Source organism: Myotis daubentonii, chromosome 21 (assembly GCF_963259705.1).
Source record: "Myotis daubentonii chromosome 21, mMyoDau2.1, whole genome shotgun sequence".
Taxonomy (NCBI): Eukaryota; Metazoa; Chordata; class Mammalia; order Chiroptera; family Vespertilionidae; genus Myotis; species Myotis daubentonii.
Genome location: NC_081860.1, coordinates 5,852,442 through 5,874,083, shown reverse-complemented (window position 1 = coordinate 5,874,083; position 21,642 = coordinate 5,852,442). Strand labels below are relative to the sequence as shown.

Genomic DNA, 21,642 nt, shown 5'->3' with positions numbered 1-21,642 from the left:
CCTCAACAAAATTCTTACTTCCTTGGCATAAAGTTTGGCATGAAACTAATCTGGTCCTATGATTAGTTCTGGCCAGTAGAAGCTGAGTGGAAGTGAAGTGAGCCATTTTCAATCCAGCCCTTACTTCCAACATGTGTTCCTCTCTCTTCTCCATTGACTTGTGTGCTGAACAAAACTTACAGGATGCAAAGGAGCATGGTTCCTGGGTCCCTCTCCCACCTGCATCAGATCATTACATAAGAGAGAAATAAACTGTAATGTGTAAAGGCACTGGGAGTTTAGAGTTATCAGTCATAAATATTTTCACTATTAATAGCACAGCTTTTTTTTTCCCTTAAGCGTCATGACCTGTTCTAGTCAGACTTTTCTTTTTCTTTTAATTTCTTTTTAAGTATTGTTGAAAGTATTACATATGTCCCCTTTTTTCCCCATTGCCCACTTCTAACCTGATCCTGCCCACTGCTCCAGGCCTTAACCATCCTATAGTCTATGTCCATGGGTTATGCATAAATGCATACAAGTTCTTTGGTTGATCTCTTCCCACCTACCCACCCCCACCTTCCTGAGATTTGATACTCTGTTCTCTCAGCTTTGTCCTCACCATGGGGGCTGTCTTTGTCCTCAGGCTGCCTTCCCTTATGGTACCAAAGTAAGTACAGAAGTTTCTCTCTTCATATCTACAGCTTCTACATCCAGAAAAAGGTTGGAGGGGCGGGGGGGCAAGGGAAGCTATCACGCCTGCTAGCTAGCTCTTGAGAGGAAATTTCTTTCTCAAAGTCCCTGTTGGACTTCTTGTCATTGGATTTAATTGAACCATGTGCCCCTTCCTGAACCATTCAGTTTGGCAAGGATATGGAATTACCACATTTAAAACCTTATAATGCAAAAATACCCATCATTACAGAGTTTGTAGAAGTGGGTTACCTGTGGCATTACCAGCTCTTGCCAGTCCTGGACAATGATATCCATGAAGTTGTGGGTGTGATGTGATCATTTGCTTATTCCCTAATACATACTTGTTTCAACTTTATATCTTAAAGTTATTTAAAGTTTTGTCTAATACCTAATTATATTATGTAAACACTAGAGATATACACACATCACACTTTGGCAATACTGGCTTTGATAGAAGAGGGAAAGAAAGTGAATGGTGTTAGAGGATGAGCCATGGATGAACAAAGGGTGGAGTTTGTTACAGGGACAATGAATCCCCCTAGTATGTAAAAGAGGATTCACTGAGAAATGTTGGGAAATGAGAATGAAAAATTGGTGGATTGTGAATGACCTTGAGTTCCAGGCTGAGGAATTTGGGTATTATTACATAGATAAATGATAACCTTTCTGAGCTTTTCATCATGAGGTGATGAAAGAATTGTTTTAATAATATTAAACTGACAGGTCTATAAAGAATTTATTGGAGTGAAAGTTCTTTGCCATTACAAAGAAATAAAGGTAGCATGACTTAAAGTAGAAGAAGGGAAACATAGGAGGGGAACATTTCAAGGAGTGAAGAAATCTGATGTGCAGCATGAAAAGAATGCATAGTCTAGAGTGATTCCAAGGTTGTTAGAATAGGTTCTCTAATACAGGAGCCCATTTAGCCTGGAGACATTGAGTGTGTGTGTGTTGGGAGAGGTTCTCTGATTAAGATTTTTGGCTGACCCAGAGGCAAGTTCCTTATTCAGCAGACTTCTGAGTCTTTCCTAATACATCACTGCATCAGGAGTGGGAAAGTTTGACCCTAAAAGGGCAATGACACCACTGAGTAAGTGGTTTCAACGCATCAGTCCTGAATGTCAGACCCCATAATCTATGCTGAACCTCCTTCCCTATCAAGACTAGAGCTAGACACCTCCCTTCTGACAAAAAAACCCTGCCCCACTTCTGCCCCTGCCCCTTAGTGGTGTCACATCCCTCCTCCCTTTAGAAGTCCCAGCCAGACCCTGCACCACAAAACTGTGACTGGTTTTTCATGTAAAGGACTATCAGAGTCCTATTTCTGGAGCATAAAATCTTCCTGATATCTGTTGGGCATCATCTTAGAAGAGTGGACAAGAGGAGCAGGTGATGGAGAGAAACTGCTGTGGGACAGTCAATCTTGGCACAGAACAGCATTGGCGGCCTTCGTACTCACTCACCGTAGGGTATTTTACAATCATTTCCACCCTATATCCTAGACCAGCCGTGGGCAAACTATGGCCCGCGGGCCGGATCCGGCCCGTTTGAAATGAATAAAACTAAAAAAAAAAAAAAGTACCCTTTTATGTAATGATGTTTACTTTGAATTTATATTAGTTCACACAAACACTCCAACCATGCATTTGTTCCAGCTCTCCGGTCCAGTTTAAGAACCCATTGTGGCCCTCGAGGCAAAAAGTTTGCCCACCCCTGGGATAGATGCTCAATTCAGGAACTGCCCCGTGGTGGTCAGTGCGCTCCCACAGCCAACCTCCAGCAGCTGGCCAACCTCTCGTGGGCCCTCCCCCCCAGCCAGCTGGCCTGATCGGGACTGTGCGAGAAGGTCCCCATAGGCCCCTATCACCGGCCAGGCTGAGGGACCCTACCTGTGCACAAATTCGTGCACTGGGCCTCTAGTCCTATCTAATAAAAGAGGAACATGGTAATTGGCGTACAACCGCTACCCTTCCCATAGGCTAATCAGGGCGATATGCAAATTTACTGCCAACTAAGATGGCGGTTAACCACCAACAAAGATGGCGGCTAATTTGCATACTGCAGGCAGGATGGGACAGCGCCATGCTGCCTGACCCTCCGCCATCCAGGCCTGCTATCTGTGACCTGGATGGCGGGCGACCCAACCCAGGGCTGGCGGGGCATGACCGCAGCTGTCCCCCACTGGCCAAGACCCCAACCCGCTCCCCGCAGGCAGACCAGGGCTGGCGGGGCAGCTACAGCGTCTGCCTGCAGTCACGCCCCCAACCCGCTCTCCAGGTAGAGCGGGTTGGGGCATGACTGCAGGCAGACGCCCCGACCCGCTTTCACCGGCAGACCGCCAAGCCCCCTGTGTGCACCCTGGGCGGCAGGGGAGGGGGGCATGAGGAGGGGTTGGGGGGGGCTTGGTGGCACGAACAAGCCGACTAAACCACACCCCCAGCCGGGACCCCAGTGTGGGGCCCAGGGCGGGTGGGGCCTCCGCAGCTGCAGTGTTTGGACCCAGGCCTCCAGCCTGCCCTGAGCTCTGCTCAAGGAGGGGCTGGGGACCTGGGGTTTACTAAACTTTTCTGGAGCTGCTCCCCACACTCCCGCTCCTGCCCCAGAACCACACTGCCCCCATCAAGCTCCTGGCAGCTTCCTGACAGGTGGGCGGCAGGAGAGCTGAGTAGAGCAGGGGCTGCAGGGTTAGTGAAATTTTCTATGAGGGGTCATATCTATACTAATAAAAGCCTTGGAGGTGATCTGGCCAGCAGGGGAGGGCAGTTGGGGATGATCAGGCTGGCAGGGGAGCTGTTAGGGGGCGATCAGGCTGGCAGGCTGAAGCACTTAGGGGCAATCAGGCAGGCACACAGGTGAGTGGTTAGGAGACAGCGGTCCAGGATTGTGAAAGGGATGTCCAACTGTCGGTTTAGGCCCGATCCCGGCAGTCGGACATCCTGGGATCAGGCCTAAACCAACAGTCGACATCCCCCAAAGGGTCCGAGATTGGAGAGGGTGCAGGTTGGGCTGAGGGACACCTCCTCCCATGCACGAATTTCATGCACCGGGCCACTAGTTAATATATAATACAATACATAATTACGCTTTATTATTTTTATAATTTAGTCAGCATCATTTTTCTTCCAATGTTAAAAATAGAGAAAAAACATGTAATTGTCAGATGTAGTCATGATACTTTTTCTTTATTCCATTTTGATAGGCCTTTCTTAACATCAGTCTGGTAAGTGGTTTTTCTTTAGAGGCATAAACCAACATCTTTGTGTAAGTAAAAGAAAGGCTGCCTTGGGAGTTAGGGACTTGGACTCAGATTGTGACTTATTTGAGCAGTGCTCTGGGGCCCTGTGAATCTCCTTCTATATATACACTCTGAGAAGCACAGGTCTCCTCATCATCCTTTTTATGCCAACAATCTGAAAACAGAAAAAAGGTGAGGAAATGAATGTTGATTGTGGTGACAGAGCGAAGTTGCATTAGAAAAGTGTTTTGCCCATGATACCTCGGCTTCATGTAATTTTCTGAAAAGAAGAGATGTGCAGGAAGGTTTAGAACAGGCTTCTGCGAAGTTCTGGGCCTCTGAAGATCATAAAGGAAGGAAGACCACACCAGGAATATGACACAGAGATGGCAAACACCACATGGAAGAGAGGTAAGACTTCCAGCCCTTCCTTATGCTAACAGTGTTCAGTAGGGCTTGTCTGCAGGTGACATAGACAAGCTCTGCAGAATTTTGTTTATGTCTTATTCGAAGAAAAATTTAATAAATGAGTAGCATTTTATTGAGGACTACTTAAGTATGTATGGGCACTTCATAACACATGTGCAGGTCAATGTTGAAGAATACTGAGGAGTCAGCAGTGCAGAGGAGCAGGTGATATAAAAATGCCACGAAGGCAACATGGCAGAATGATAGGAAATGACAGGTGAAGTAACATGTCAGAAAGTGTAAAATAGTTAAAAGGAAAGGTTAAAATGAGGTGCAGGCAGTGGCATCTGCATGTGATCAGTGATGGAATCGAGCTGGTTCCTGGTATAATTTGAGCACAGCCCTTGTGTCATACATTCTGCTAGTTTCCACTCAGCTGGGCCAGGCCTCCTCTGAGACCATCCTGCATGTTCACCCTGTGGAAAAAAACTAGGGTTCTCCCGGGAGCACCTTCTCTACAAATACATAAAACCTAAATATTCCAAGTATTAATGAAACATGACAGAGGTGACCATCCAGCCCTGGTCCAGAGCAAATACACTTGGAATAGTATTCAGGGAAGGTAATGTTACAAACACCAATTGAAGGATGGTCTTACAAGAAGAGCCCATCATTCATGTAAGTAAAAAAACATAACCTGGCACAGGCAGTCACCCAGAATCTTTATCTAGAGGAAAGGTGCAGAAGTGGAAGCCATTAATCTAGACATAGTCATCCCACTAGTGAGAAAAACAGCAAGGGGGACCCATTAAGCTGTCTGTAAGATGCCTGGCTCCCAGACACATCCAGCACTTTCTGAGGAAAAGAGTGTTAAAGAAGTTTGTGGAGTCTATTCCTCAGGGCTCTCCACACAGCTCAGCACTGGCATCCATAGCACATTTCACATGAGAGTGAGGACAATTTTCAGAGCCCAAGGTCTGGCTGCAGGAGAGAGAAAGCTACAGGTGGAATATAAAGGAAGACAGGCCATCATCTCAGTCCATTAGGAGAGATGTGAGGGTCTTACCTACAGATGATACAAGTGCAAATACTTCCAGTATCAGTTTGCAATACAGAAGTCTCTGATCCTCATCAAGGATTCCCCACTCCTCTGGAGAGAAGGCAATGGCCACATCCTCAAAGTTCATATCCTGTCATAATGGGGACAGTTTAGTCCATTATCAGCTTCTCTCCAAGGATTTTGCATTGATCATACACCACAACTTCCATATCCATCTGCTCCCTACACTTCTGACTACAAAGAAGATATCAGGCCTTTGTTTCATCAAAGACACTCACTCCTTATATTCCTACTGATACAGTGTCTTCCCACGACAATAAGGGCAATGAGCATATAGATCCTACCCGCTCTCTACTACAAACATGTTGTCCACACTGCACCTTTCAATACAGTGGGAGTCATGAACATAGGGTACGGAGAGATGATGTCCATAATGAGATTGTGAGTGATTTGACACTGTTCTTGTAAGGCAATAACCTTTTTGTTCTTTAGATTCTCATTCCAAGTCCCTGAACATTTTGGCCTCACACTTTACCCATCTGACACCAATCCTAGGGTGCTGAGCCATCACTTTGCACTTCCTGCCGCACATAAATCTTTGCACCACACTTCTCTCACACAGCTTCATTCCCAGAGGCATAATGCCAAAGGTTAGACAAAAACATCGTGACTTGGACAGCTTATCTAAATCATCTTCTTTTCCAATACTCCAATTCACCCCTTCAGTAATGTATTTCTCTCTTACCCTCCACCCTTCCCAACGCCAGCCAAGATGACACTGATGTATGCTCTCAGATTCCTATTAATCACTGTCACTGCCCTCCACAACAAAAGGCAAGTAGCACATATATTTCACCAAATCTCTGGACCAAGCAAGTACCACTGTAATCAACCCTGTTTTCAGGAATTAATCTGAAATTCACCATATCACATTATCCAGACATCACCAGAAGTGAACTCCATCTTCATTTCCTGTTAAGTTGAGTTCAGTGGCCCTGCAGCCATGAATGCACATGCCCTCTCCAAGTACACATCACTCTTTCTACCATAACTCTCTCAATCCTACACTCCCTTAGTTGCAGACCCCATAGTCATCTCCCTGACTTCCTACTCATTACTCAGTAAGTGTGGTTTTGTTAATGCCCGGAAAATTCAAACTGAATTAAGGTCTACACCAACTCTAATAGTCCACAATCAATGAGGCTCCCTCAGTCCTTCAGTCCACACTCAATAAGACACCTTCAATCCTGATTACCTCCCTCCCTGATTGTTTTTTTCCTTCAACCTCACCTATTGAGAACCACATCAAATCTCAGATATCCAGAGCCCACCACTTCTGGTGCTGCACTTGATGTCCCTTCACCAGTCACAGCCATCAGCACTCAAGTTCCATCACCTATGGCCCTCTCTCCCAGGTCCAGTGTGTCTCACATATGACCACTCATTCCTGTATATAAATCAGTCAGACTACTGAGCACACCAAGGCTCTCAACACAATCCTGGTGTGCGATTCACAAGTAAAGATGCAACAGCTACATTCTCATCTTGTTTTAATTGCTCTTTGGTCTCCAATTAAACAGAAAAAAAAGTTTTTAAATAGATGATCTACAACTCTGCCCTGGTCACTTTCCCCCCAACTTTAAAGGCGTTTTCAACCTGTACTTCTCCTCAGAGTACCAGATGCTCATGAAGATCTCTCTGAAATATCGCACACCAAAACAGATAAAAATAAAAGTTGGGTATCCCCAATGAACATTACACTTCTACTCTGAATATCTGCATCTCAATTGATGGTGCTTCCATACCTGCAGCTGCCAAATGCAAACCTTCAGTCCATGGCTCTTACTTCTCTGTCAGCCTCAAATTTAGAAAATCCAGTTGGCCGAGCATAAAACACAAACCCAGAATCCAACAGCTTATTTCAACCGCTCAGACACCATCATGGGCCACTTAACATCATGCTTACCACAGAAACCTCCATCCTAGACTTTCTACCACCTCCCTCACAGCCATATGGTTTGTTATCCTTCAGCCACAGGAAGACTAATGAGACCTGGGTCAGATCACCTGCCTCTGCTGCTCCAAATCTCCCATTACTCCCATCACCTGCAGAACAGACTCCAAAGGTAGCACAAGCTCCTCTAGACCTCACCACTTTCCCTTTGTTACCAGTTCCTATTTTAAAAAATGGACACATGTGCCAGCTGGTTTGGCTCAGTGGATAGAGCACCAGCCTGTGAACTGAACGGTCCCGGGTTTGATTCTCCTCAGGGACACATGCCAGGCTTGTGGGCTTGATGCCCAGAGGGTAGGCGTGCAGGAGTCAGCCCACCAATGATTCTCTCTGATCATTCTTGTTTCTATTTCTCCTTCTCCCTTCCTCTCTGGAATCAATTAAAACATATATTTTTAAAAAAGGACACCAGTTGGTTCCTGAATGAGCTCAGTCTTCACTCTATCCCAGGGGTGGGCAAACTTTTTGACTTGATGGCCACAATGGGTTCTTGAACTGGACCGGAGGGCCAGAACTAAAGCATGGATGGAGTGTTTGTGTGAACTAATATAAATTCAAAGGAAACATCATTACATAAAAGGGTACGGTTTTTTGGTGTTTTTTTTTTAGTTTTATTCATTTCAAACGGGCCAGATCCGGCCCGTGGGCCGTAGTTTGCCCATGCTGCTCTAAGCCATTGCACACATAGGAACCTATGACTGGAAGGTCTTCTCACATCTGATTCCACTGTTGGCTAAAAAGAGGGATCATTTCATACAACCGTAGACATTTACTTAGAATTTTGGACTTGGGGTCTCTCAAGTTCCCCATATATAAGGGCTAGAAGAGAGGCAAGACAATCGCAGGACACCACTATCTCAGAAGTTGTAAGAGTGTGAGGCCCTGATATTAGTTCCACAAAACAGCAACATTAAACCACTCTGCCTTTGCAGGAATCTGTGTTCAGAGAAAGATCTGTTGAGACTCTGGCCACCAAGCCAGGACCCATGGGCTCAGACTGCTCAGTACCGTTTCCCAGCCAATAGGCCCATGTGTCCTGGAGATGACCACATTATCTCAAGACTCAGTCCTCAGTACACACTCTTGCCAGTTACCTTATCTTTTATAGGACTTCTGCCTCCTGTCCCCTACTGCTATCATCTCTCTACTAGTCTGTTCTTCTTCTGAGCTGCTTTGGGAAAAGTTTAAAGAACTACCTCACACAATGTCCCTCTTTTGGTCAGGACCATTCAAGTCCCCATTTTCCTGAGAATGAAAGTAAAACTCCTCCTGCAAAACTCTGCCTCATCTGCTTTGTTCCATTAGACACGAAACAAGTCCTGGGTTTCCCAAATTCTCCTGGTTCGGTCACACCATCACGTCCTCACATGGAAGTATTGCAGCCTATTAACCTCTTTCCCCCATGACACCTTATGTCACACATGTGCTACTCACTGTTACTGGCAGTGTGACCTGGACTGCAGGATCCCAGAGGAGTCCACATCCCAGGCTGGAGGGTTACCTCCAGTGAGGCTGCATCCGACTGTGTAAGCAGGGAGGAGTCCAGGAGTCACAAAAGCCCAATTCTGGCGGGTTGGGGCTCCGCAATCCTCAGACACATCACTGCATAGGGAGATACTGCCTCTGATGCCTTGTCCTACTGGAGACGTGGCGCTGGGAAGCCTCAGTCTCTGTGAACAGACCAAAGTGGTCAACAGGAGCATCAGGTAAATGCAGGAAGTCCCACCCTCACCCACTTACAACTGGATAATATGCCTCTCCTGGGTTTTCATTGGCTAAATCCAGCCATCATTAGGCGCATAGCCCTTTGGGTAATATACCTTTCCAGGCCTCCCAGATGTAAGCAGGATCCCAATCACTCACTGAACATTGTGAATATTGGTGTTTGGAAGCCAGAATGTTGCTGGAAAATGACAACATTAGGATCGTGTGGCTGGTGGTAGTTTCTGGGGTTTGTTCTCTCCAACTGATTTTTTGGTTAAGTTGATTTTTGAGAGATAGGATGGGACAGGAAAAAGAGAAGTATGCATCAGCTGCCTCCTGTCAACCCCTCACCCTCCCACTGGGAATCCAGCCAGAACACCAGGCTTCTAACTCATAAACAACTTAACCAGAAACCTTCCCAGCACGGGAAGATGCTCAAACATCTGAGCTATTCCAGCTGTCAGATTTTTTTATGTTTAATATAAACATATCACATTATTAAGAGACAAATCAGGCTATGAGAGAACATACACAATCCAATTTCATTTGTTTAAAAACAACATTTGAAATTCTACGAAGAACAAAAAGTTAACACTTCGTAAATTGTTAGAATGTTTGTATTCAGTACACATTGTGAAACTATGGAGCTAATAGCTACTGCATGTTTACTACATGTGCCAGGCCTGGAATTCAATGCTTTACATGCATCATTATGTCATTTATCCCTCTCTGCAACCTAAGATTTTATGTACAGCAAATTGAGGCTCAGAGGCTTTATGTAAATTGCCTGTTAGTAGAGTTAAATAAAGGCAGGGATAAAAGGCAAACCCAAGTGTTTTTGGTAACAGAGCTCTGACTTATATCATTAGGCTCTGCTGCCTCCTGGAGAGCAGAATTGTTAATACACACCCATTAGGACCAGCTAGATCAGTGGTTCTCAACCTTCCTCATGCTGCGACCCTTTAATACAATTCCTCTTGTTGTGGTCACCCCCAATCATAAAATTATTTTTGATGCTACCTCATGACTGTAGTTTTACTCCTTTCATGAATCATAATGTAAATATCTGCTATGCAGGATGTATTTTCATTGTTACAAATTGAACATAATGAAAGCATAGTGATTCATCACAAAAACAATATGTAATTACATATGTGTTTTGCAATGGTCTTAGGCGACCTCTGTGAAAGGGTTGTGTCGTTCGACCCCCAAAGGGGTGTCGACCCACAGGTTGAGAACCACTGGGTTAGATGTTATGGTGAGTATCAAACAGGCCCAAAACTTCAGTTGCTTATACTAAAGAAGGTCTCTTTCTTGTTCATGCCACATGTCCTCCCTGGTTCTCAGGGACCAGGATAAAGGTGCAGGCACCATGTAGGTACCTGCTAGGTGTTAGTAGCAATGAACAGAGAGAATGCCAGTCGCTGGTTCCAGACTCTTGTATTAGTAGTGACAGTCTTTACTCCAACACTCTTCATTGGTCAAAGCACATCACGGGGCTGCAGCCAAATTCATGGGGTCTGTAGGGGAACGAACCTGATAAACGTAATGCGACCCTTGAAGGACACCGCATGATGCCAATCAATCTGGGGGACTGTACAGGGTTGAAGGAGAGGAACGTGCATTGGTAGGAAATAACTGCATGAGTCAGCATGGATTGCTTTCTCTTCATCCAGGTGCACTTTTTCCCTTAGATCCCCTAAGCCCGTGGTCGGCAAACTGCGGCTCGCGAGCCACATGCAGCTTTTAGACCCCTTGAGTGTGGCTCTTCGTAAGCCTGAGGAGTACCCTAATTAAGTGAGTAACAATGTACCTACCTATATAGTTTAAGTTTAAAAAATGTGGCTCTAAAAGAAATGTCAATCGTTGTACTGTTGATATTTGGCTCTGGTGACTGATGACTTTCCAGACCACTGCCCTAAGCCATCACGGGCAAGATTCAAAGGCGTGGACTTCAAAAAAAAAAAAGCGTTTGGTCATTGTTCACTGGCAGTAAACTCAGAACTACTATTGAGTGAGAAGTTGTTTAAATCCCTGGCTGTCTCAGTTCCTACACTGTGGTGAGGGAGAAGACACATATGATAAGAGAGTTGATCAGGAAGCACACAGGACTGCAAGCATTCCAGCATCGATGTTCTTTTACATCAACATCAGTCACTACCCAGCATCCAAGTCTCTTGATCATTTCAATTGCCCTGGTGGGCCCTCCCACTGGGGATCACAGTAAAATATGCTGACTATTACATCAATGGTGATCCTGTGCTTTCCAATCATTCTGTGCATGAACATGTGCTCAATGTGGTTTCTCCATTGTTCACCCCATCCCCACTGGGGTTCCTTCCTCCTGCTGGTCACAGTGCTCCCGGATGGCCATGCACTCCCACTAATTACCAGGACGCAGAAGTTCTGGAGTGATGCACTGAGCATCCCTAGGTACCTTCCTCTATTAGGTGTCAGCAGAGATTTCACATGGGCAAGGGTGTGACCTGTTCTCCAGGGAAGAGGAGTCTCACAGGACTGTCCCTGTCCTCTCCATGGATGTCCAGTTCCTTATTCCTAAAAGGGATAATTATGGGCCTAAGAGTTCTTCCCATCAGCGTTGCCCCATATTTATCCATATGCATCAGAAAATGAATCAGGCTGCACAGAGGGCAGCAGTGAAGGGCAGGCACAGCTATGACCTGTAAGGACTGAGAGTGTGGACACTGATGACTCGGGAAGTATCAAGTTGTCTGTCCTTTGGAGCTATTGTTCTAGTGGAGGACATCCCAAAAACAATGGGGCAGGGTTGCTACAACAGGTGATAAGACAGGAACGTGAAGAGTGTGGTCACTGGAGTCTCCCAGAGAAAGTCTGGGAAGAGATGGTAGGGCCAGGATAAGTGCATATGGGGCATATGTTCTCTGAGCACAGCTCTGCATATATTAAAATGTAAAACATTCACCTATACTGCAACAGTTTGATGAGTAAAACACACATCTATATGAAGAACATTTACCAGAATCATCTGATCTCAGTGGAAGTCTGTGTTCTTTCACATAAGAGGCTTCTAGAAACAAGACCACAAATCACAGAATAAACCCACACAATTTGTGTTATCGTCATGATCCACTCACTGCTTTTTTTTAAGTACAAAAAGCCCCAATGCTTTTTGAATAAAATAATTTGTTTATTTTTAACTTAGATTACTCTTTGAGTGATAAAAATTAACTTACCTGTGACACAAGGTGATTCTGAGGGATTGCAACATAACTTTGGAAACTGGAAAGTGTAGAGCCTGTGGTGAACTAGAAATTGCTTTCCCTAGAGAAACCCAGGTTTCTAATGTCTAAAAACACTAAGTAGGAAGCATGAACCGGCCAACTCGCAGAATTTTTTCTTATTTCCCTCTCACCCTAAGATTCTTTTTCCATTTACTTCTTGACAGAGTTGAATGGTGGGAGGAGTTGGAGAGAGAGGGAGAGAGATAGGGAAAGGAACATCCGCAAGGGAGAGACACATCAAAGGCTTGCCTCCCTTATGTGCCCTGACATGGCCCTGGTATTAAACCTGCAACTGAGGTCTTTGCCCTTGACCGTAATGGAACCAGAGACCTTTTGCTCCTGGAGGCAAAGCTCTAACCACTGCATTATCTGGCCAGGTCTTGCAGTCTTGCTTAAAACACAGGAATCCAATAGGGGCATCTTGGAGGCTTATTTTGGCTCTCTAGAGATGATTTATTGAGCTTGAGTTATTGTGAATGTCCGAGGCTCCTCAGTATCTCCAATTTTATCTCTTTTATTCCATATCCTTCCCCATTGTTGTAAATTTTGGGCATATCCTCTGAAATTCTGTGGATGCTTATCATCAATACGGCCTCTGTGTATGTCATTTCCTTCTGGGGTACTATCATTGTGGTGAGTATACTAAAGTACCTTACAGATACACCTTTAAGCAAAGTGTCAGACACTGGACTTTTTATTTGCATTCAGTTCTGGAAATTTCCCTCTGGTACAGTGGAACCCATCAGAAGGGAATCTGAGGCTCAAGGCAAACTGTGAGGCGTCCTGCAGAGAAGGTCAAGTCTGTCCACAGTGCCCACAGTTCAGCCATGACCCCACTTTCTGATCCTGGCTGTCAAAACCAACCACAGTGACTATCGTCAGCTTCCTGGTCAAAGCACATGCTGAACTGTGGGTTCCACCCCAGTCAGTGGCCTGTGGGAGGCAGCCTATCAATGATTCTCTCTCGAGAACCAAGATGGCGGCATAGGTTAACGCCGGAGTTTGCTGCTTTGAACAACTACTTCAAAAGTGAAACCAAAAAACGGAAGGGACATCACCCAGAACCACAGGAACGCTGGCTGAGTGGAAGTCCTACAACTAGGAGGAAAGAGAAACGCACACGGACACTCAGAGGAGGCGCAGTGCTGAAGTCAAATTCTGAGGTGCGGAGTGCGTGGAGCGGGCTGGCAGCGGAGGGCGCGGTTGTTGTTTTCAATCGGGAGGGAGTCGCAGACTCTGAGCACCAGATCCGGGCGAGTCTTTAGGGACCCAGACCCAAACGGGAGAAGCGGGACTGTCTGGCTTCGGTCAGAGCGAGTGCAGCTTTCTCTCCGAGCTTTGCAGCGGGTGCTGGGACTCAGAGAGGCAGAGCCCCTTGGGACAGGGCTGAGAGCCACCATAACTGCTCTCTCAGGCCCACCCTGTTGATCCTGTGCGACCCGCCCTGCCCAAGCCCTGCACAGAGGCATTTGCCGGATAGCCTCAGGCAAAGGCTAGATTAGCACCTCCCTAGAGGACAGAAGTTCTCTCACTGCTGACACAGCTGATTCTCATAGCCACTTGGCCTGGAGGTCAAACCCTCCCTGGAATTAGCTACAACAATCAAGATTTATCTATAAGACTGCGAACAAAGACCACTAGGGGGTGCACCAAGGAAGCATAACAAAATGCGGAGACAAAGAAACAGGACAAAATTGTCAATGGAAGAAATAGAGTTCAGAACCACACTTTTAAGGTCTCTCAAGAACTGTTTAGAAGCTGCCGATAAACTTAATGAGATCTACACGAAAACTAATAAGACCCTCGATCTTATATTGGGGAACCAACTAGAAATTAAGCACACACGGACTGAAATAACGAATATTATACAGACGCCTGACAGCAGACCAGAGGAGCGCAAGAATCAAGTCAATGATTTGAAATGCGAGGAAGCAAAAAACATCCAACCGGAAAAGCAAATTGAAAAAAGAATCCAAAAATGCAAGGATAGGGTAAGGAGCCTCTGGGACAGCTTCAAGCGTACCAACATCAGAATTATAGGGGTGCCAGAAGATGAGAGAGAGCAAGATATTGAAAACCTATTTGAAGAAATAATGACAGAAAACTTCCCCCACCTGGTGAAAGAAATGGACTTACAGGTCCAAGAAGCGCGGAGAACCCCAAACAAAAGGAATCCAAAGAGGACCACACCAAGACACATCATAATTAAAATGCCAAGAGCAAAAGATAAAGAGAGAATCTTAAAAACAGCAAGAGAAAGAAACTCAGTTACCTACAAGGGAATACCCATACGACTGTCAGCTGATTTCTCAACAGAAACTTTGCAGGCCAGAAGGGAGTGGCAAGAAATATTCAAAGTGATGAATACCAAGAACCTACAACCAAGATTACTTTATCCAGCAAAGCTATCATTCAGAATTGAAGGTCAGATAAAGAGCTTCACAGATAAGGAAAAGCTAAAGGAGTTCATCACCACCAAACCAGGATTATATGAAATGCTGAAAGGTATCCTTTAAGAAGAGGAAGAGGAAGAAAAAGGTAAAGATACAAATTATGAACAACAAATATGCATCTATCAACAAGTGAATCTAAGAATCAAGTGAATAAATAATCTGATGAACAGAATGAACTGTTGATTATAATAGAATCAGGGACATAGAAAGGGAATGGACTGACTATTCTTGGGGGGAGAAAGGGGTGTGGGAGATGTGGGAAGAGACTGGACAAAAATCGTGCACCTATGGATGAGGACAGTGGGTGGGGAGTGAGGGCGGAGGGTGGGGCGGGAACTGGGAGGAGGGGAGTTATGGGGGGGGAAAAAAAGGAACAAATGTAATAATATGAACAATAAAGATTTAATTAAAAAAAAATGATTCTCTCTCATCATTGATGTTTCTATCTCTCTCTCCCTAACCTCTCTGCACTCAATAAAAACATTTACAAATGTATTTTTAAAATCAATAATATATAAACAAAACTTTAAAAGAAATATTTAAAACTTGCATTTCCCAATTAGTTTACTATTTTATTATAAACTGGAGGCCGGGTGCACAAAATGCATGCATGGGTATCCCCCCCAGAACTGGCCAGCAATCAGGGCTGATGGAGGCTTTCCTTCATTCCATGCCGCCCCCTGGTGGTCAGCACATGTCATAGTGAGGGATCAGTATCCCAGTCAAACTCTTGTGGGGACAACATGCACATTAGGATTTTAGATATATAGATGTTCTTGGGGATACCGATTGCTACCTTATCAATATGTGGGAAGTAAAATATGATGATTTGCTACTGAAATATCTTATCATATCCTTGTTCAGTGCCATCATTTTGGCATTTTGAAACTAACCACAACGAGGGTATTTACATGAGGGAAGTTAACAAAGATTACAAACCTAGACTCCACTTAATGTATTACTGAATGCTTATACTTAGAAAAGTGTGGTGGAGAATGTGAACAACGCATATAAAACCTGTGAGTATACGGTACATGTGGATTTAAATTGTACATAGGTGAAAAGTTGAGAAAAACATTTTCCTTACAGTATTCAAATCCCATAATTCCGTACAGCAAGAAGTTAATCTGTTACTGAGGAATGAGTGAAATTCACATATATAGTTTAGATTGTGAACTGTCCTTTTATTGGTAAAAAATAAAAAGTAATTTTAAAAATAGGCAAATTTCTGAGCCAACATCTTAACAAAGGAGATAAAGAAAATGGAAGTAAATGTATGAAAAAAATGTTCACCACAAAAAATTCTTGGGAAATGAAATGAAAGCAAAAGCAAGTTCATATACAGATAATTCCAGACCTACTATTTAAAAAGATTAACCACTGCATGTCCTTGCAGGGTTGAACAAAAACTGGAATTTTTATATGCTGGGCATGGGTGGGAAGGCAAATTGCATGACAATTTTAAATCACAGTTCTTCATATGTTAAAATGTGAAACATTCACATACACCGCAACAGTTTGATTAGTAGAATGCATATCAATAAAAATAACTGAATGCAAATAATCCAAGCAGATTTATTTATAACTTGGGGCCTGGTACACAAAAATTTGTGCACTCGGGGTGGGGGTCCCTCAGCCCAGCCAGCACCCTCTCCAATCTGGGACCCCTGGAAGGATGTCCTACTGCCGGTTTACAGGGATCAGGCCTAAACTGGCAGTCGGACATCCCTCTGACACTCTGGGACTTCTGGCTCCTAACCACTCACCTGTGTGTCTACCTGACTGCACCTAACCACTCTGCCTGCCAGCCTGCTTGCCCCCATCCGCCTCCCCCCCGGCCGCTGACCTATTTGCCACCAAATGCCGCCCCGCCAGCCTGATCACATCCTACTGCCTCCTGTACCAGTGTCCTCACCCCACAACACCCTCTACCAGCCTGCTCACCCCTAACTGTCCCACCCTTCTGGCCTGCTTGCCCACAACTGCCCGCCTGCGGCCTGCTCACTCCAAATGGCTCCATCTCCTATTTCAGTTGTGTCCTTTCCTACCCTAAGTTAATGTCATGTCCTTAATATGTGGTTATCAGATGTCTCTGTGACTGAGCTGGGAAACCTGTCACATTTCTCTTTCCTTTCCTTTCATCTTGGGATAACTGAGCTCTGCGGTTTGTGTGGGACCAAATGCTCTGGGAATACAATGCTGAGCCCTCTGAAGTCATTTTATTCTTTATTATATTATTTGATTCCTGGGGCTGAATTCAACATGAAAGCAGAAGAAAATATACCCTTAGATATAGAATCTGATTCATTACCCAGAGATTTCTGTGGGAGTTGACACTGAGGCATGAGACACATGTGTTTATTGCTCAGTTTCCTCAGCTATGGAACGGAGGTTGATCCTGCCCCTCGGATCCTTTGGAGGTTGGATATGCTGCATCCAGAGGGATTAACTGGCAGCTCTGAGAGTAAGATCAGAAGTCAGCAGACACTTGTTTCCTTTACCCAGACAGAGTTAGAAAAACACAACTCCTTTTATCATAACAGCACCAAGGGCCATGACTGTGGGAGGAGGAGCAGGGAACCAGTGCTTCCCCCATGCCCCTTTCCCATCCTCCCTCCCTGCACTGGTCCAGCTGCTATCACTATAGTGGAACCGATCAACTCAGGCTCTGACCCCCCCATGTCACAGGAGGAGCATGTGTAGTTTCTTGCAGACACTGAAGCAGCTGTGGAGTAGGGAGGTGGCAGTTTTTTTCTGAGCAGACACTAAAGGCCTTGCTGAAGTGTCCACTCTGGAACCTGCAAGTCCGAGTCCTGGGAGGTGGCACAGTGGAGGTGCCACACTCCTTTCAGTAGAAACTGAAGATTGATAGGAGCCTGCTGGCTGAAGGGAAGGACCAGGAGGTTTGCCTTGCGCCTATTCACCAATCCCCAGTCCAGCTTTACTGATCGCACATCCTAAGCCCCACGCCACCCTGGGCCACACATGGAGTGGGGCCCCCACATTCGCCATGCCAAGCCTGAGCCCCGCACCCCCTGGGGCCGCACACAGGCGCCTGGATGGTCGCTCCCACTGTACTTCCCTGCCTAAAGTATGAAAGTTAACCGCCAACTTTATTGTTGGCAAATTTGCACAACGCTCTGATTTGCCAATGTGAGGCATAGTTAAGTACAATCAATTACTACGTTTGTCTATTATTAGATAGGATACCCATTTCCTGGAAATAAACAATTTTATGGACAGACCAATAATTGAAGTAGTTACTCATAGAATGCAATACTAATCAGGAAAAAAAAAACAAATTCAATATTCACATAACATTTGTGTTGAATCTCAAAATATCTGTGTAGCCCTGGCTGGTTTGGCTCAGTGGACAGAGGAGCGTCGGCCCGTGGACTGAAGTGTCACAGGACAAATTCCAGTCAAGGGCACATGCCTGGGTTGAAAGCTTGATCCCCAGTAGGGAGCATGAGGAGGCAGCGGATCAATGATTCTCTCTCATCATTGATGTAAATCTCTCTCCCTTTCTTCCCCATCCTCTCTCTCTGTCCCTCCCTTCCTCTCTGAACACAAATAAAATGTTTTAAAATATATCTGTGTAGCATTATGAACACCAGTGTTGGTTCAAAAGTACACACCATATAGCACGTAGTAAACTATGAAGAATATGAACTAATCTAATGTAAATGATGGGAAATTAATGATTGTATGAAAGACTGGGCAAGTCAGAAAAAGGAATTATAAAAGGGCAAGAAGAAAATGAAGAGTGTGGAAATTGTAGGGTTAGAGTTGGTATGGAAAATAACAACAAATAAAAATACAGGAATAAACTCTGCTTTCACCTTGTGCTTCAGTTGGGTGGGTGACATCCAGTGAACTACAAGGTTCCTGGTTGAATTCCAGGTCAGTGCACAGACCCGCCTGGGTCCGCAGGAAGGGGTGTGTGGGACAGAGCTCATGGATGTTTATCTCTCTCTCCCCCCAGAGGCTTCCTCTTTTCCTAAGTAAACTGAAACAAAGGTATTTCTAAAAATATTTTTTAAAAGAACAAGAGCTGTGTTTTCTGTACTCACAACTGAAAGTCTACTTTTGCCACACTTTGAATATAGTAACAGATAAGAGTATTTCACGTGTGATGGCTTCACAGCTTCAGTGCACTTTCTTGCATGTCAGTTTCTATATCCTGAGAGGAACATCATTTTCTCAGCGGAAGCAAATATTGGCAGGCAGTGAAGACTACTGTCTTGGAATCCAAAGGATTGATGACTGGTTACAAAAGACACCTCCTGGGACTGTTTACAGGATTATCCTTCTTTTAGCTTTGAGTTCTTACATATTGAGAAATGACTTTGTGGTGAACACCTTACAGAGACCAGGGGAATCCACAAATTCATTACATAATTTTCTCTGACAATGACTTCAGCTACAGCAAACATTTTTGGGGGTGCTGAGAATCTCTGCACACAAAGGTCACACAAGAGACAGGCCCAGGAATATTTGTGGATTTATGTTCAGAAGAGCCACTTTCCATATAATTGACTGCAGTCTCTCTCATCACTATGAATACAGTGTTTCTGTCTCAATGGTAGGTCAACCTCAAACTCTTACAACAAATGCCACAAGACTATGAAATTTCGTACTTCATGGGACTTGGCATCTTTGCAGTATGTGGGGAGGAGTTCCCCTAAATATTGATAAGATTTAAGTAATCCATACTGTGAACAAAGAACATAATTCATATTGTTCACGGAAGGAGAGCAAAGGCCTCCTCTTCTGGGTGACCATTGACCCAAGGTACCAGGGTATAAATTAATACCACAAAGGTATGCAATCTATCTTTCAACACCTTGGGCAGCAATGCAAAATAAGCCAGTTTTGGATGAAGAATGATTTTCTGCCGGCATATTCTCCTTTCCAAAGCACTGAAGGTTTGACATCCCCACAATATTGGTTCACATCTACATGCTGACAAATCACAACAGTGCTTTCAAAACATTGAAGGCAGTGAATAGAACCATCACAATTAAAGGTTCAACAGGAAAAACACCTTTAACAAAATATCATAAACCACAGCCAGAGCTGTTCAGATTGGTGAAATAGAACCTAAGCCAAATATCACAGCATACTGTGAGAACCATGAACTCCCTGAAAGAGGTACCACTTCTTTTCTGAGGATGGGTGTTCTGAACAAACCATGGACCAGGCCCATTCCCTAGTCAGAGAGAAATGAATGAAGATCCTGCCAAGAGTTCAGAGTATTCAGTATTTATTCAAGCTCAAGGGAGCACACAGAGATTGTGACTGATTCACACTTTTCAGTTGGGCCAGGTGGTAGAGGAGAAATCACTTCAGCCACAATCACTCATAGTGACATCAATTGAATAGGAGGCCTGGACAGAATGGCAAGTTCAAGTAGCTCCTTAAAGACTCACTTGTACCTGAAACTTATGAGGAATCTAGCAGAGTGTCCGTCCTGATAAAAAGGGATCATATTAAGGGAACTGTGTATCATAGAGTCTCTTTCAGTGTGGTTATTCTGAGTAAGAAAAATGAAACATTCCCTTCACATTTATGGCTTTTCTCCAGTGTGAAGTTGCAGGTGTCTCATCAGTCTATATTTTCAACTAAAATATTTCCCAAATCCGTACACTCATAAGGCTTTTCCTCAAGGTGAACATGGGTGTGGATAAGGAGCTGCTTATAATCCCTAAAAGACTTCCCACATTCACCACATTCATAAGGTTTTTCTCCAGTGTGAACTCTCTTATGGAAAAGGAGCTGACAATTTTGACTAAAGCACTTCCCACATTCTCAACATTCATAAGGTTTTTCTCCAGTGTGAAATCTCTTGTGGCTAAGAAGGGAATTATAGTGGGTAAAAGACTTCCCACATTCACCACATTCATAATGTTTTTCTCCAGTGTGAAGTCTCTTGTGGATACGGAGGTGACTATTTTGCCTAAAGGACTTTCCACATTCACCACATTTGTAAGGTTTTTCTCCAGTGTGAACTCTGTTGTGGATAAGGAGGTGACTATTTTGCCTAAAAGGCTTCCCACATTCACCACATTCATAAGGTTTTTCTCCAGTGTGAACTCTCTTGTGGATAAGGAGCTGACTATTATCCCTAAAAGACTTCCCACATTCACCACACTCGTAAGGTTTTTCTCCAGTGTGAACTCTTTTGTGGATAAGGAGCTGCGTATTATCCCTAAAAGACTTCCCACATTCACCACATTCATAAGGTTTTTCTCCAGTGTGAACTCTCTTGTGGATAACAAGGGATTTATTGTGGGTAAAACCTTTCCCACATTCACTACACACATGAGGCTTTCCTCCACTGTGAACTGCCTTGTGGATAAGGAGCTGACTATTATACCTAAAAGACTTGCCACATTCACCACATTCATATGGTTTTTCTCCAGTGTGAACTCTCTTGTGGATAAGGAGCTGACTATTTTCCCTAAAAGACTTCCCACATTCACCACATTCATAAGGTTTTTCTCCAGTGTGAACTCTCTTGTGTACAAGAAGGGAATTATTGCGGGTAAAAGTCTTCCCACATTCACAACACTCATAAGGCTTTTCTCCAGTGTGAATTCTCTGATGTCGAATGAGGTTGGAACTCTGACTGAAGGACTTCCCACAATCTGTGCACTCATACCGCTTTCCTCCAGAGTGAACTCCTTTATGTCGAGTGAGGTTAAAGATTCCTCCATAATTTTTCCTACATTTGCCACACTCTCTAGAACACACATCCTGACATCCAACAACTTTCAAGTTGTGGCTAGCAGCGTTTTCACATTCATCCCACTGGTGATGACTTTTTC

At 44.5% G+C, this 21,642-nt stretch overlaps 1 protein-coding gene across 1 annotated transcript in view; it reads right to left on the bottom strand.

The window, feature by feature from the left end:
- The window catches only part of LOC132222840 (zinc finger protein 135-like), a gene marked incomplete at both ends in the record, with an annotated part of 63,354 nt that extends 41,957 nt beyond the window's left edge, over window positions 1–21,397 (bottom strand). The window contains 1 exon segment of the mRNA XM_059678101.1: window positions 20,536–21,397. Coding sequence (XP_059534084.1) covers window positions 20,536–21,397 — 862 coding nt within the window.
- Window positions 21,398–21,642: the final 245 nt, after the last annotated feature.